Source organism: Cynara cardunculus (assembly GCF_001531365.2).
Source record: "Cynara cardunculus var. scolymus isolate 2C chromosome LG 11, CcrdV1, whole genome shotgun sequence".
Classification (NCBI taxonomy): Eukaryota; Viridiplantae; Streptophyta; class Magnoliopsida; order Asterales; family Asteraceae; genus Cynara; species Cynara cardunculus.
Genome location: NC_037538.1, coordinates 7,497,298 through 7,513,941, shown reverse-complemented (window position 1 = coordinate 7,513,941; position 16,644 = coordinate 7,497,298). Strand labels below are relative to the sequence as shown.

The 16,644-nt window shown below is 33.5% G+C and overlaps 1 protein-coding gene across 1 annotated transcript; it reads right to left on the bottom strand.

The window, feature by feature from the left end:
* Nucleotides 1-482: 482 nt before the first annotated feature.
* LOC112520745 (V-type proton ATPase subunit H) lies at nt 483-12,891 on the bottom strand. The gene is made up of 11 exons (XM_025129260.1): nt 12,725-12,891; nt 11,445-11,570; nt 9,540-9,642; nt 9,343-9,415; nt 8,803-8,868; nt 8,609-8,717; nt 5,983-6,144; nt 5,407-5,532; nt 4,994-5,119; nt 2,910-3,089; nt 483-1,010 (listed from the first exon to the last, which is right to left on the bottom strand). The coding sequence occupies exons 1-11, from the start codon at nt 12,758-12,760 to the stop codon at nt 762-764; spliced, it is 1,356 nt and encodes a 451-aa protein (XP_024985028.1). The 5' UTR covers nt 12,761-12,891; the 3' UTR covers nt 483-761.
* Nucleotides 12,892-16,644: the final 3,753 nt, after the last annotated feature.

Below are 16,644 nucleotides of genomic sequence, written 5' to 3'. Positions count from 1 at the left end.
TGGTGTGACAACCCCATCTCGTATTGATACGATGAGAAGTTTATGTATTTTATAGTCTAACTCCTAAATTGTAAGCTAGTATTAAGTTGGTATTTATTATATAAAAAAATGTTGGCAAACAATCGAGTTTGAATTGAATATAGCCACCAAGAAAGCTTTGATGGTTTATAGTTGCTCATTGAAAGGTTGTAGGATCCAGTATTATTAAAGCAATACTTTTTGCCAAAAATCCCTAAGATCTTTGTTTGGAAGATGTTTTAAATTGACGCAAAATTAAAAGGATAACAACCTCAATTTAAATTGATGATGACTGATATTGACCTAACAATTTAAGGTTTATTTAATGTCACCAACTACAATGATTTAAAATATTTTTGTTAATTGATGAATTATTGAAACAGAAACAAAAACAAAAATCAAATAGGAGAACATGCACATGACACAAGAAACCAAAACACCAGTCCACAAACAAACAAAATATACAACAAATCCAAAGCCAAAATCGCTGCAGATATGAAGCATCAACATCATTCAACACAAATTTGAACATATTGATTTAAGTTCAATTTACAACAATAAATATGAATAGCCCTCAACTTCTTTATTTTATTCCATCCATAAACAGCATAAAAGTACAGACATCAATTTTTATTCTGGAAAAAAAGGGTTAAGCAAATAAAAGCCTTAACACAGAAGAGCCCGAGAGATGCAAGTAACTCGTGCGCTGATGATCCGAGAATGGTACATCACCTTCAGCACGTTTAAGCCTGCAAAAAGCTTGCATATTTGGCGCCAAGAAAAAGCCGTTGGATGCAGAGCAAGGCGTTCTTGGTGACCTCAGCGTTCTCATGGTTCATCAGCTTCATGACCCGTTCTTTTGCTTTCAGGTCGGTGACTATGATCCGGCCAGCAGGATGGTACTGAATAAACTGAGACAGATCAAAGCAAGCTACGGCCAATGCCCTTGGATCACTAGATGTTTCCAATATCGTGAGCAGGACCCGTAAAGTCTACCAAAAATAGCACACATAGTCAGTTTCACAGAATTAAAGTTGCTTATAGGTTCAAATGAGAACCATAAATATTTTGAGAACTTGAGAACCAATTATTCCATGATGAATGTCATGATAGATACTCATCATGAATATTATCCATAATAAAAGGTAATGATATTCATGATGAAAATGCATGATATTAGTGATAGTAATATTCATTAATACTTAGTTATTCATCATGAATAATACATGAAATAGATGGTTCCCATGTTTTCAAAATATTTACTGTTCTCATGAGAACTTGCCCCTATCTCCCATGTTTTCAAAATATGGACTCACCATGTCAAATACGTTTAACAAAATGCCAAAATTTTCAGCTTAACAAACACGGAAATTCTACTTCTACTTGGGAAGAATTGCATATTAGAGGTGAAGATGATCTAAAAAAGGTTTTCACCAAGTGGGTAATGAAAGGAAGACGGGAGTTTTTAGCTCAGAAACTGAGCAAAAAAGATCATATACAGTTTTCGTACAAAATACCCCTACAGAGCCAAAAAGGTTTTTCATGAGATGGGAATGGAAACTATTAGCCCCACACAAACCCCATATATCTCATTCAAAAGTAGTAACTGGAGAATGTACGCAGGCCTGTCCTATACCCCAGAGGATAGAGCGACATTTTTCTGTGAAGACCCTGGCTTGCGGAAAAGTGTAAGCAAAAATGTAAAAAGCTGGATATAGTGAAACATAGAATAAGTTAGGAGAAGCACACATCCCTCTATCTATCGACTCTAGTAACCTGTCTGCTAGCTCTCTAACCCTCTCCCGTCCCGCCCTCAACCTCTCCAACTCCCTTTCTTGCTCTCTAGGATGTATTGAACTTATAAATCAATTAGATAACTTTTATGGATGTCAACTATCATAGCTCATAAGTAAATTTGCTACTGGTTCTAGTCTTTTGTTTTCGTATGTGTTCTCAACATTGCAAAAAAATAACACACATAGACGAATGTAGCCAAAATGCAAAATCAAATGTAGATATTCCATATTCGGTCATCTGTTCCGATAAACGACTAACTAATTAGCCTAAAGTTGCTTCTTTAAGGTCTATAATACCACCTAAGCTGATTTTTTTAATAAAAATATAACTGGAAACAAGACATTTGAAAAAACATATTATACTAGCAATCTGCCACGCTCTGAATCTTTGAAGTATATGAATAAGAGATGAAGAAAATAGTAAGCAATCAATGCAAAAATAAGGGATAATGAGCACCAAATGAGCATATTTTAAAGTACATTTTTCTCACACACAGCAACTATTTCATGCAGGATTCAAGTAAATGCTACTGGAATTTTGTACATCACCACCGATTATTTACAGCTCGCAAAAGAATAAAATTTTGAACTCGGGAAAACAGTTGAAAATTTGAAAGCTGGCAATACTCAAACAATGCGCCCTCAGATCCATATATATATATATAGACATAGAAGAGTACAATTTGACTTCTGTTATCGATTGACTAAATCTCAACTCATAATTTACATCAAATCTACAACTTTATGAGAAAATTTCGATAACCAAATTAGACTCTACAACAAATACTAAGAAAATGGTGCAGATCTGTTAGTAACATAGTTTATATCAATTTTGCCTTTGAAACGTACAGGGTATGAACTCCATAACCAAACTATAGATCCTTTATTTATGAAATTATCATATTCCAGAACAGAATGAGTAATTTTTACGCTTATTGTTAATTGATAAGTTTTTGTTGTTTGTAGGGTAGATGCCAATACATCCATTGTTTGAAAATCATTTCTTGTAGAAAATCTTGCAATTTTTAAACATAAAATAATCGGAAGATAAACAATTGAAATAGAAAGGAACATATTTGAGGTTATTAGCAATACCTGGAAATCATTCTCTTCAAAGTTTGTAATGTTATCTCGCCAGAAAATAGGATCTTTATGCATTGGAGACCAATCCAGATGACCAAGAAGGACTTCTTGCTTGTACTTATCAAAAGAACTCAATTTCTTGATGTTATCTTTCAGCCCCTCTTCCAGATGATTTAAAGTGTCCAACAGATCCTACAAGAAAAAATAGAGGTAATAAAGAAAATGGCCAACAAACTTATTAGAACGTTGAAAATAATGAATAGTCAGTTAAGAGAGATGCAAAGAGTCACTCTTTTAACCTAGAGCCACCAGGTAGAACTTTATTAAAGACCAATACATGGTTTGACAATCAATTCCCAGTTAAGCTCTTAAACGAGTTGATGAGTAATCAATAAATTAATCAACTTCACTTGCCGATACTAGAAAATAGTAAAACCATTACTAGTACTATGAAGAGACCCCAAAAATTGTGGAAAGATAAGATGTGTCAAGAAAATATTAGAATTTGAAAAGTTTTTTAATGCATGCAACTTTTCCATTAGTAATATCAGTTTGGACATAGGTTGTAATTTGAAAAACACATTGAGATTCCCAATGGAGATGCTGCACATATGCAACATAAATGACAATGCGCAGCTCTTGATCTATGTGTTGATTTTGTAGATTTATTATGATGGTGATGGGTTAGAAGGGTAGAAGCTAGACTCCAAAGCTTACCAGATATGAAAGTCTAAAAAATGTGGATATTTGAGGTGAATACACACAATAGATGGGAATCTGAATGAGGTCAAAGGGATGGCATTGATTGAAGAAAATTTAAGACAACATCATTCTAGAAGGTTTGTCTCAGCCATTGTGGGCCTTTACATGCCCATAGAAGGGTAAGGGGACGTTTACCAAACGCTTACCCAGGTAAGCACTTAATAAATCACATTACCTTACCGGATGTATATGGCAAGGACCAAGAATCTTACTCGGTAAGAGCGAAGGCAAGGACCGAGAGTCTTACCAAGTGAGGGCGACGGCTCTTACCATGGGTAGCACTTACTGGATAAATTGTTGCATAAGATACCGTTTTGAGTAGATTAAAATCTTACCTGGTAATTAATTGAATGTTGCCGGTAAGTACTTACCCAAGTAAGCGTTTGATAAACGGCCCCTAACTTGTATTGAAGAGAATGTATGGAATGGTATGGATGATTAGGCCATGTAGTAAAAATGGTAGGAACAAAATTAGTTATGACCCTATAAAGAAGTCACATGGTCTAGCCATCTACATGACTACATCTACTCAGCTACTCCAAAGATAGGATATCAGGTCACAGCTACTCCTATGTAAAAGGAGAAGACGTGATTCACAGACCTAGCTAGTACAAAGATACAGGAATGCTAATTCACACATGCAGTAGATACCACGTTTGAGCTGGGTTACTTTTGTTTGGAAGGGGGGGATGCAATTCCTATAGTCTAGCACATGCAGATGAAAGTCTTAGCATAGATACAATTCAATGTGCAGATTGAAACCCTCCCTCCCCAAAAATGAGAGCAAGGAGTGTTGCATTCTGCATAAATTGGTTAGTGATAATGAGTAAGATAATAGATTGCTAATGGCCTTGTTCATTTATACTAGACAGGTAAATAGTGTTGTCATGGCTAGACGCCACAATTAAATAAAAACTGACAATTGCTACATTCAGATGTTGATAACTATTGCTGCAAAGCACTATGCACTGTCACTTGTAAACCTCTGCTTTAGCACATAATATTTTAAGAGTTGATAAAGATAAATCAACAGCTTAACATGCAAATGAAAATTATAACAAGAAGCACACATTTGTACTTCATCGACAGATACAAAAATAGCTTACACAAGTTACTAGAAGGTTAATCTTTAAATAAATGTACACTTGTATCAGGTCTCCTTGCCTCCACACAGGAAAGCAGAAAAAAGACGGATGCAATTAGTCTCTATAACATGCATTCAGACATTTAGCACAAATATCTCAATCCATCAAATTTCTTCTCAAATTTGGTTGCTTTAGTTCTACTTTTTTCGGCAAGTGCATCAATTCATTCCTGTTAAAGTAAATCCTTACCTCGTCACTCCAGGCCTGTGCTTTCAAACTTTGAACAATTTGTGGAAGTCCAAGATCTACCATCTGAGCTCCGAAGCTTCCTTTGGCAAGCAAGTTCTTGAAAGTCAAGACTATTAACCTCACAACCTAGCAACCATTGATGAAACACCCCTCAAATGTTAGATCATCATGTTGTAGTTTTTTACTTAAATTGGTACATAACAATCTACTAAAGGCACAAAGGAAATTGATACTGCAGTAGCAGGCATCTGATGCATACATTGAGTAGATTGAATAAGAATCGAGAAACAATTAAGCAGGGAAATATGAGATAAAGAAAGCAAAAACAAAGACGAACTGACCACTAAAAGAACCCAGCTTGAATAAATAGTATTTCAAATAAACTGAACATATATGGATAGATAAGGGAAGACCTTCTCTTTCGTTGAACCTTTGACAACCTCCAATAAGCGTGGCAGGGCTCTAGATGTAGCCAAATACTCAATTGCAGGTTCATAGTAGGACAAGAGCCAAACACAGAGGCATGTTTCATAGAGAATCTGTTTAACAACAACTGAAGTTAGTTGTACTCTTATACTCTATAATCAAATTGAGATAGAAACAGAATTATGAGAAAGGAAAGGTAAAACATATTTCTGCCTTGTCTTTGCCCCAGTGGTCAACTACACTACCTACTAACTTTCTAGTCTTACCAAAAGGCCTTTGGCCTAGCAGTATCCGATAACCCAACCTTCTTAGAAGTCAAGGGTTCCAACCTCACCAAAAGTGAGGAGTGTGTGTGTGAGCTTCATTTACCGTATATAAATATTATATACTTAAAAAAACTTTGTAGTCTTATAACCAACTCTTCCTAAACCCATATCTAAATAAACTTCCATCATGCATTGAATAGAAATAAACTTAATTTAAAGTATTTTTACAAGAAGCTGCTAACTTGTGCATGGATGATCTGACCGATTCCACAGAGACATTCAGAAAGGTAAAATTACCTGAATTGACTGCTGAGTGGATGCTGGAGAAATTAGTGGCACAAGCAGCTTTACCCCATCTGCTTGAACAAATGAAGACCTAACAACAGATTCCTTCAACAAGGTTGCAAGACAGTTGACAGAAGCTGGAATGCTACGGCTTGGATGGGAAGGCTTCTTCAGCTGTAAAAGTAATCCAGTCACCCAATAGCTTTTTAGACAAGTCCTATATAGAAAACATATCTTACAACACAAAGAAGACCTTCCATTTCTTGATGGAAGCTTGAACATAAGGGTTCAATCAACTCTGAGATGTGGTGTATGAACAGCATAAAACCAAACTTACAGGCAAGTTAACCAACTCATGCATAAGTTTGTTTAGCATTGTGTACAACTCCTTGGCAATATGGTGTATAAGCATATTTCGATGACAAAAACTCCCACCCCTCCCTTTATCTTAGTAGTAATTTGTATTAATCAATACCGAGTGTATGAGAGAACCGTCATTGAATCAGACTGAATTAAAAAACTAAAGTCATTTATATCTTGTTCGCAACTCACTCCGTATTCTACAAAAAGTCAGAGCTCCACACTCTCTTTCATTTTACTCCTTCACTATCTAATATATGCCATTGTATAACAGATCATCGTTCATTTTTATCAAATCCTGTAACTATAAATCTTTCCAAATATCCAAGCAAACCCCATCTGAAGAAATTCATAAGGAACGTTTAGGTATTAACAATATTCTATAGAATAGGCCTTAACCAACTTGTGAAAGAGAATTGTTGCAGCATGTAGATATGAGATGCAGTAAACCATTAAAGCTCATTCAGCTAGTCATGGACCTGGTGCCTTTAAAAATATATCTGATCAAAGAGACTAAGCCATATACCAAATCACATAAGAAAAATAGAAAGAATTTTAAAGGTCTTGTAACAATGTGTATTCAGTACTGAAAAGCTCTATAGTTCAAGCTCAACATATAACGTAAAAACAACCATATAAGATCAAAATTTTGAATTGTTGAACCTATTCAAATAAAACCATAAATAAGAGCAACGGACTTACCAATTAGTACCAAATTATATCCACTGGCAGATGCTATAACTTAGAAAAGATTTTAAGTGGTAACCATAAGCCACTAATATACCAAATCACATAAGCAAAATAGAAAGAACTTTAAAGGTCTTGTAACAATGTGTATTCAGTACTGAAAATCTCTATAGTTCAAGCTCAATATATGACATAAAAACAACCATATAAGATCAAAATTTTGAATATATAACGTAAAAACAACCATATAAGATCAAAATTTTGAATTGTTGAGCTTATTCAAGTAAAACCATAAATAAGAGCAACGGACTTACCAATTAGTACCAAACTATATCCACTGGCAGATGCTATAACTTAAAAAAAGATTTTAAGTGGTAACTATAAGCCACTAAGGGGCTGTCCAGTAATGGCTTAATGGGCTGTTAAGTCTGTATAGCTTATTCGGTCAGCCATACATTGTTGTTCGCTTCTGGCTTATTCAGTCAGTCAGTGGCTTATTCGGTCAGGCAGGAAAGTAAGAGTACCATGGACTCGGCCATTTATTCATCCCCTTATTCCAAGTTTGCCCCTTCACATTTCTAGAACCCCCCCAAAAATCCCAGCTTCTCTCGATCTTATTTCTCTCCTTCATCGTGCTTGCTCTCCTGGTCCAAGCTCTATCTCCATCGATCTGCCGTTGCTTCTTCCTCACCATCTAGAACCATTGTCGGCTGCTGCTTCTTCCTCATCATCGCCGGTCGTTGCTTCTTCCTCCATCGATCTCAGTTCTCCTGCTTCTTCGGTCTCCGGCGTTTGCATCTTCCTCATCTCTGCCTCACCATCATCAGCTGTTGCTTCTCCAGCAGTTACCCTCTGCCTCACCATCGCTGGATCTCGTTCTCGATCTGTATCTTGTTACTGATTTATTATTTATAGATTTGGGTATGTTTTCTAAGTTGGGGTTTCATTTAGTGATTCGTTTACAGTTTTATGATTTGATCTATAAATATTGTTGTTTTGAGAAATTTGATCTATAACGTTCAATGTAAAACCAAGGGTAAAATAGTCATTTTTATCATTCAGATGGATAATTCAACACAACAACCGAACAACAACTTATCTATTAACATACAAACAACTTTATCCATACAGGTCTTAGCAGAAAACGAACCGAACAGCAACTAAAAAGCATTAGGGATTCATATAATCGTACAAGTTAAAAAATATTTTTAATCAAAGAAGACATTTGTTTTACCAACCTTTTCCCTAATCATTTGCACGTCACTATTACCTGCAGAATTTTACATGAAAGAACACCTTGAACTTCCTTTGCATTTAAATAAGTATGGCAAAACTACTTACTAGACCAACATCAGTGTGGAACATGTTAAGTTGACAAAACTATTCTCATGTGCTTATTTCATGCACTACTGCTTGATTTTAGAGTCACGATATAAAAAAGTTATTAATATAAATATCAAATGGACCAGAGAAAGTAGGAGCACAGGCTGCACAGCCATATCCAAATGAAAAGGTAACCACATTATACTTGCAGGAGACATCGTAAGATTTCACTTGCAAATCATCAAACAGCGCAGAGTTCATAACAAACCTGAATACAAAGCCACTCCACCAATCCTTTCAAAACATCATCACTTGTGGTTATTTTCTTCTTTGAATCCGTGGCTCCATTTGTCCGACCATTCTGCTTTGGCCTAGCACTATAATTACGGTAAAAAAAATTAATAAAATTTAGAACAAGTATAGTTCAATGCCTTCTGTATTGTGTGCATTTGCTTTAGGTACCTCACTATCAAAGTAAGTATCTTAGAGCTCTTTTCTTGTATGAACCAGCTACCTTTCCATAGCAATCTGATGTGCAAAAGAATTTGAATTTCTTCAGCTTTTGGTGAATAAAATAAGCACAAGTGGCAACATATCCAAAAATCAAACTTGCATTTATTATCATTAGAGCATATCAGTATCAATAAACTCAAAGTAGTGCCACAAAGATATATACATCAAAGAAACCATCATGGATCTGTTTCAAATAAAATGATGACCTATTCACAATCGTAAACATGAAGAAAAAAGAACACGTAGCAGCATTTTAGGAGCAATAATATCGCAGACAATAGTAGCTGGCTAGCTGCTCTATGCTTTTTATCATTGAAGATTCCATTTTTGACTTGATGAGATTTTCTTTTTAAATAGAAAGATAATGAATTTATATCAACTGACATCACCATTGCAACCGCCAAATGGTTGGCTTAGTGGCAATCACTGGGTCACCTATTGCCTCATAAAGTGCTCTCAAGTTCAAAACAGTAATATTGAAAGAACAACCTCAGGAAAGGTTCGTAAATGTCATCATCTGCAAGAGACTTATCATGAAACAGCAGCGCTCTTTTGGGATTTGCTGCAAAAAGGAATACTCAGTAAGTCAAGTGATCACAATGTCAACTTAAGTCATGACTGAGAAAGAATGAAATGGCACCCCATAGAAATCGAAGAAAGCAAAGGTAATTAATTTATCTAGTCACCTGTAAGCATCTCATCAATTAAAGCCAACACATATTCAACCGTTTCCTCTTTTTGTATGTCACGCAAGATGCTAATAAAAACATGAATATAAGATGGACCATCCTGTGACAAAAACAAATCTTGTCAGTGCTACCCTAAATGTCATCATGTATCATAATCCAACTTTGGTAACAAAAAATAAAAATTCATTCAAATAATCATTAAAGATGAAGATTCTAGATGTCAAAAAGAAACTATAGAGAAAATAAGAGTCCAGATCTGAAGGATATAAGGTGCAAGGAATTGGTGAAAGGCATAATTAAGCAAACTTATGAAAACAAGTGATAGAAGTGGGGGTTCATAAGTATTAAATACATTGATAAGTGATAACACGTAGTATAAGTTAATCATTATTTCATCTTTAGATCAGCATAATGGCAACATGATAAGAACAAAACTACAGTGGTAATCAGCAAAGATTACCACTGTAGTTTAAGGCAAGAGAACCATGCTGAACTACAAAGGTTTTAGCTTAAGCCAGACTAAAGCAGAGTACATGAATTGTATACAAGCGTTCATCGCTGGATGTAGTATGCAAAGTTGAGGAGATGCAAAGTTTGAGGCATGAAGAACCACATTAGAGTATAAGAGTTTTAGCTTAAGCTAGACTAAAACAGAGTACTTGAATTGCATCTACAACAACATCGGTTGAAAAGTGGTAGATGTGTAAGCATGTGCAATGAAGAAGGATGTCTTTTAGTATTTAGGTCAGTACTCAGTATAACAATTGGCATGACGAGAAGATTGATGAGGATGGAGATAAACAAGAGTAGTGTGAATAAAATGACTTCAGCATCAAGAGGCTTAAATGATCAGAAGTCCTATTAAATCTAAAGTATGTTCCAAAGGGTCATAGTGTGACCTACTAGATTAGCAAACAAAAAGTTTGATCACTGAAAGACAACATTTACACAAGACAAGTATAACAATAAACAAATGTTAAGATAGAAGTGTGGCCGCACATTGAGGTAGACTTAGGAAAGGAAATATACAAGAGAAGGTTAGGGCATAGATACAGGAAGAATAGAGGCAATATTGCCTATGTGCTTTGGTTATTTCTAACATCAAACTTTGAATGCACCACTTACAAAATACGACTTATACTAGGAGGGAGGACAAACAAATGAGAAGTAGCAGATCACATGACAATAAGATTGCACCCTCCTCTGCTCTTGCCCTTGCTTTCCAAGAATGAGCAATAGGAAGTCATTTACGTTTTGACCTTTGGGTAAATCATCTATGCTTCCCATTGTATTTTGCAAAAGGAAAACATTTAGATGATTTGTCATTTAGGTAGGGTATTGACCACATGTTAATTTGGCTTGCTGTGCCAGGCCTTGTCCTTTTATTAATTGTCTTGGATTTGGACCTACATGTACAAACTATGAAAAGGAAAAAAAATAATTAACCGGCATCCATTTATAACTCGCTTAATCATAGCTAATAATGCAGAATATTTGCTACCCCACGCAGAAAGAAGACACCATTTTGGCAACTCCAAAGATAGTGTGCTAAAGTGGCCACTTAGACCACTTCTAGAACAATGAATCTAGAGGTCAGCCAAGAGTGACATCAGCAAAAATAGTAAAGCGACATTTCAATTAGTGGCAAATGGCAAAGGAGTGCATACAATGATGTTATTCATGTTACTGTTCCCTGTGGACACACCCCTTTGTAACTGTATTGGGATTCATTATTAGCCTACCATGACTAATTTGAGATGAATGGCTTGTTGAGGTTGAGAACTTGAGATGTACTATTTTCTCAACACATGTCTATGCAAATAGTAATAGAGGACTCTAACAAGTATCATACCATTTTTCTGCTTATTATATTAAGAACAAGCATAAAAGATATAGGCTTACATTATCAAGCAGTGGTGCCCTGTCATTTTCGCTCTTTTTGTCATAGCGCCTTAATAGCTGAAGGGATGTTCCTGTGATCAGCTTAGTCGTCATGTATGTCTCCCATGCAATATCCCTCCTCAAAACCTAAGCATAGAACATAATTATATGCAATCAGTGATATAGATACTTCTACTTGTAATTGGAAAATAACAGCAACACAAAATCTATTGCCACCAAAAATATAGTTGTTAGCAAGTCCAGTTGATGGTGTAACAGTTGTGTTACCCCCTATGGTTTCACTTGATTGTAAAATTCCTAGCCTACATCACTTAATTCTAGCTCAACTAGCAATAGCCCAAATTCGAACAGAATTTCCTCCCTGATTGAGGTTGAGAGTTCTTGAGAAATGTATCTTGTAAACCCAACGAAACTAAACTTTCTTTACTCCTGTTTATTTTCCAGTCCTTCCTGCCCTAGTTCATGAACCATAGGCCTATTAGGTGTGAGTCAATTAGTAAATGTTGGCCTATGTCCCCACTGTTTCGTACTCTGAAACTTGAATATATATCAATTTATAACCAATCAATCCAAGGCACTTTTCCCTCTCTTTTGAATGATCTTTATTTTCCAAATTTTCACATAGTTGTTACCAGCACCTGGACACGTAACTGTAGAAAACTTCCAAGTTTTGCAAGCTCATAGCCCAGAAGATACTAGAATCATAAAAATGCAGAAAGAGTATGGGGCTGATAAGATTAATTCTCCTAAATCCTGGAAGATTTCAATGGAGCTTCAAGTATGAATTCTACATGGATTACCCGATTAGAGGTCCATGTTCGGTTACATAAAGGCTTCAACATATTCCATTCCACTTAGTTATTTGACATACATAAGGTCGAAGGAACTTCGACTTTACAATTCTATGTCAGATTAATCAACACGCGGTCCTTAATTACCATATGAATATACCTAGAAGCAAAGTAGGTCGTTTGCGTCAAAGATTACCGTCAATTGACTACAAACATTACAAAACTTCACTCCATCAAGGTTCATACGTCGACTTAAAAATCAGACTACAAAATCACGATCTGATAAGCCTATCACCGTTCCACATGAGTCATATGCAACTATTGATCTCTCATATTAGATTCAAAATTCAGTAAAGATCTGAACCACTACGCAACTGCGAATAAAAATCGATGATTACTAGGGTCTTCGAACCTAAGATTCCGACCAATTTTGAGAGGATTAGAACAATGTCATATATCTGGATGGAGTGAGTATAGAATCGTGATTACCTGTTCGGAATTGAGCTCGGCTTGGTCCGTCGGCATTGACGCTTCAAGTAGTGTCTTCCAAATCTAGAGTGTATGGTGAGTTTGAGATCGGGGATTGATTTGGGGCTTTGGGGTAATCTGTCGCTTGTTGGTTCAGAAAAACAATTGACAGTTATCTCTTCTAATCAAATCTCCTCCCTTCCATATAACTAGGTTTTTCACTTTATATGTACCAAAATGTTATACGACAACAGACGGACCCTGGTAATTGTAACCCAGAAAAAAAAATACTTTTTAAATGATAAATGTTTATAAGATTTACAATATTTATTAATAATTCTTTTTGATCGTTGAAAATATTAGATGTTAAAGTAAGATGGTATCTGTTTTTTAAAAAAATCTTTTATTTTATCACTTATGTCCGATTCGGTCAGACATAAACCAATTCAGACTATTTGTTTTTTTGTTTTTTCAGAGTCACTTATCCCTTATTTTCCTCTTAAAAATTAAGTGATAACATAACCACTTATTTTCCTCTTAATCCTGAAGACTATCCAGAGAACCGATTTTTACTTCATCATTCGATCGACTTCACTCTCTCGATCGATCAACTTCACCCTCCATCGCCTCTGGTGGCTTCAAATCGACCCAAATCAAAAGGGTTTTCTTCCATATGGGTTTTTCGCCACTGTGTGTTTTCGTCCCTGTACAAACCAGTAGTTGTGCACCTTTGTCCTCGTGAATAAAGGTATTTCCGTCACTGTAGTTTTCATCATGATGAGATTTGCTTCGATTTTAGAGATGGATTTGGGTGTTGGATTTTAGAGGAGTTGTGGTGGATGGTGGTTGATGGTGGTGGGATAAGGGTGGAGATTGAGGATGGAAGGTTTGATCTGGAGGAGAAGGAATAATCAAATGGAATATTGAGAACATAAACAGAAGTGAAATCAGATATACATATTCATATGTTTGTTGGTTACAAAAGCAACCTATTGATTCAGATTTCAGACTTCAGACGTTTATGAGTTTACAAAAACAAACAGTCTGACTGATTCAGATTTCAGACTTCAGCACCACCTCTTAAAAATCAGAAGTGAAATCAAACTTCAGATTTCAGCACCTTTTAAAAAACAAACGCCACCTAAGTAAAGATAATTTTTCAACGAGATTGTGATTAAAATTTGTAGGCAAATATTTTTTTGGCAAAAAGTCTTAACTTGATGCATTAAAATAGGACTAGAAGGGTACTCATGTAATGCAGCAAGATACATCTTCATTTTAATGTTTCGTTTTATTTTTTGTCTTTGTTGATATAGTAGGTTTATGTGGTTTTGATAAAGATGATGTTTTTACTTTCGAATAAAAATATATTTAAAGATACCATAAAAATTGGAAAATATAAATCGATATTAATATCAAATTAACTATTTAAAAGTTGTCGTTTTTTATACAATTTTTTTAATTCAATTTTTTATTATAATTTAATTAAGGTCTAAATAGCGAGATAAATTGCTTTTGGCTTAACAATATAATTTTTATAAAGATCATGATTATGTTAAAACTCAATGATTATTTTATTTATATTTTTATTTTTTTATATATAAAATAAGATATTTGATATGTATTTAATTATGTTTATCTGCAGTTAGTTATACGAATTCAAAATTGAGCTTTAATAAGTTGTACTTACGCATAATTTATTTGTATTCTTAAATTTTAAGTAATATGCATTAATAAACCGTACTTCATGCACAAAAATGGTTTTTAAGTGTTTTTTCAAATGTTTTATAATATAGTATAAATATATTGAGTTACTATATTAAATTCATCTCTTAATATTAAGTTAAAATCAAATAACCACTTGGTTTATGACACACTCATAAGACTCAAATGGTGGAGTGGAATCCTCATCTTCCTCGGGTTCAAATCTTGGTAGAGTTGTCCTTAACTCTCTGGAAAAGGTGGGCTGAGCGCACAACCAAGACCCATAGAAAGTGGGACCCAATTTTTTTAGTATATAGAGTAGTTAAAAAGTAGTAAATAAAAAATATCTTACTTTTTTAGTATCCAACTAGAAGGGATACTCACGTAATGCAGCGAGATATATTTTGATTTAATATTTCATTTTATTATTTATTTAAGTCGATGTTATAGTATGGTCTTATGTGATTTTAAAAAGACGATGCTGTTTTTATTTTTGAATAAAATATAAATTTGAATATATCATAAAAATTTGATAAAAATATATCAATATTAGTGTCAAATTAACTATTTAGTATTCATATTTTTTGTATAATTTTTTAATTCAATTTTTTATTATAATTTAATTTAGGTTCAGTAACGAAGTAATTTATATTTGCGTATTTGGTTTAATAATATAATTTTCTTATAAAAATAATAATTAATTATTTTGTTAGAACTCGATAATTATCCTAATTATATTTTAAAATTAGATGTTTATTCTCTATTTGATTATGTTTATCCGCAGTTAATTACACGAATTTAAACATGAAGCTTTAATAAGTTATACGTATGCATAATTTACTTGTAATCTTGAATTTTAAGTAATATTCATCAATATACAGTAATTCATGCATAAAAATGATTTTTAAGAGTTTTTGTCAAATGCTTTATAATATAGTATAGATAAGACTAAAAGAAGAATTTAGCATTATATTAAGGGTTATACATATATTGATTAATTAAATTGGATAAGAAAAATATGTAAAAACTTAATTAGTCGTTTATTTTATAGTATTATTTATTGGTTCTATGAGTTTTTATCTAGTATCAAAGTTTAAAACTACTTGTATGTAAAGACATTGATATATATTCCCTATCATTCATCTACCAATAACTATTTCAATTATTTCATTTGTATGAATTATATTTTTATATTAAAAAAAAAAACTACTGACCATAATGAGACCATCCAACTTATATCTATATTTATTTTCTCATACATTGTAAACTATTTATTACCTACTAGAAGGGTACATGTGCAATGCAGCGATATACGTATTGATTTTAATGTTTTGTTTTTATACTCTGGTTCTATCGATGTTCTAATGCGATTTTATGTGGTTTTAAGAAAACGAAAATGTTTTTGTTTTTTTAATAAAATATAAATTTAAAGATATTATAAAAAAAATTAAAAAATAAACGTTATTAGTATCAAATTAACTATTTAAAAGTTCTCGTTTTTTTGTGTAATTTATTTAATTCAATTTCTAATCATAATTTAACTAGAGTTTAAGAACGAAATAACTTATTTGTTGTTTAATAAAATAATTTTTTAAGATAATAATTAAGTAATCTGTTATAACTCAATAATTATCTTAATTATATTTTAGATTTTATATATTTAAAATGACGTTTATCATGTATTTGATTATGTTTATCTGCAGTTAGTTACACGAATTCAAACATGAAACTTTAATAAGATGTACTCATTCACATTCTACTTGCAATCTTGAATTTTAAGTAATATGTATCAATAAACAATATTTTATACATAAAATTTTGTTTTTAAGGGTTTTAGCCAAATGCTTTAATAAGTATTCTCCTATTTCTAAAACAAAAAATAAAATCTTAAGTTATAACCAACATGGACTATTCATTCTCAGGATGATTTTTTCAAAAAAGATTTTTTACATCTCACTCAGGGTTTATAAAATGTCAAAAACGAGCTTGAATACAGGCACTGCCAAAACTCTTGTAGCCATTAGAGGATTACATGCGATGACTCTAAACTATTCGTGATCATCCGAAAATTAGTCGGTACGTATAAGCTGGCTCGAAAACCTACGATTACCAAAAGAAGTTAAAATCAAATACTTTAATATAACTAAATCAATTAAACTAACCATCCGTTAGTACTAAGTTAAAGTCAAATACCCCTTTAAAATTTTGTAAGCATTTTAATATATTTGGACCGTTCA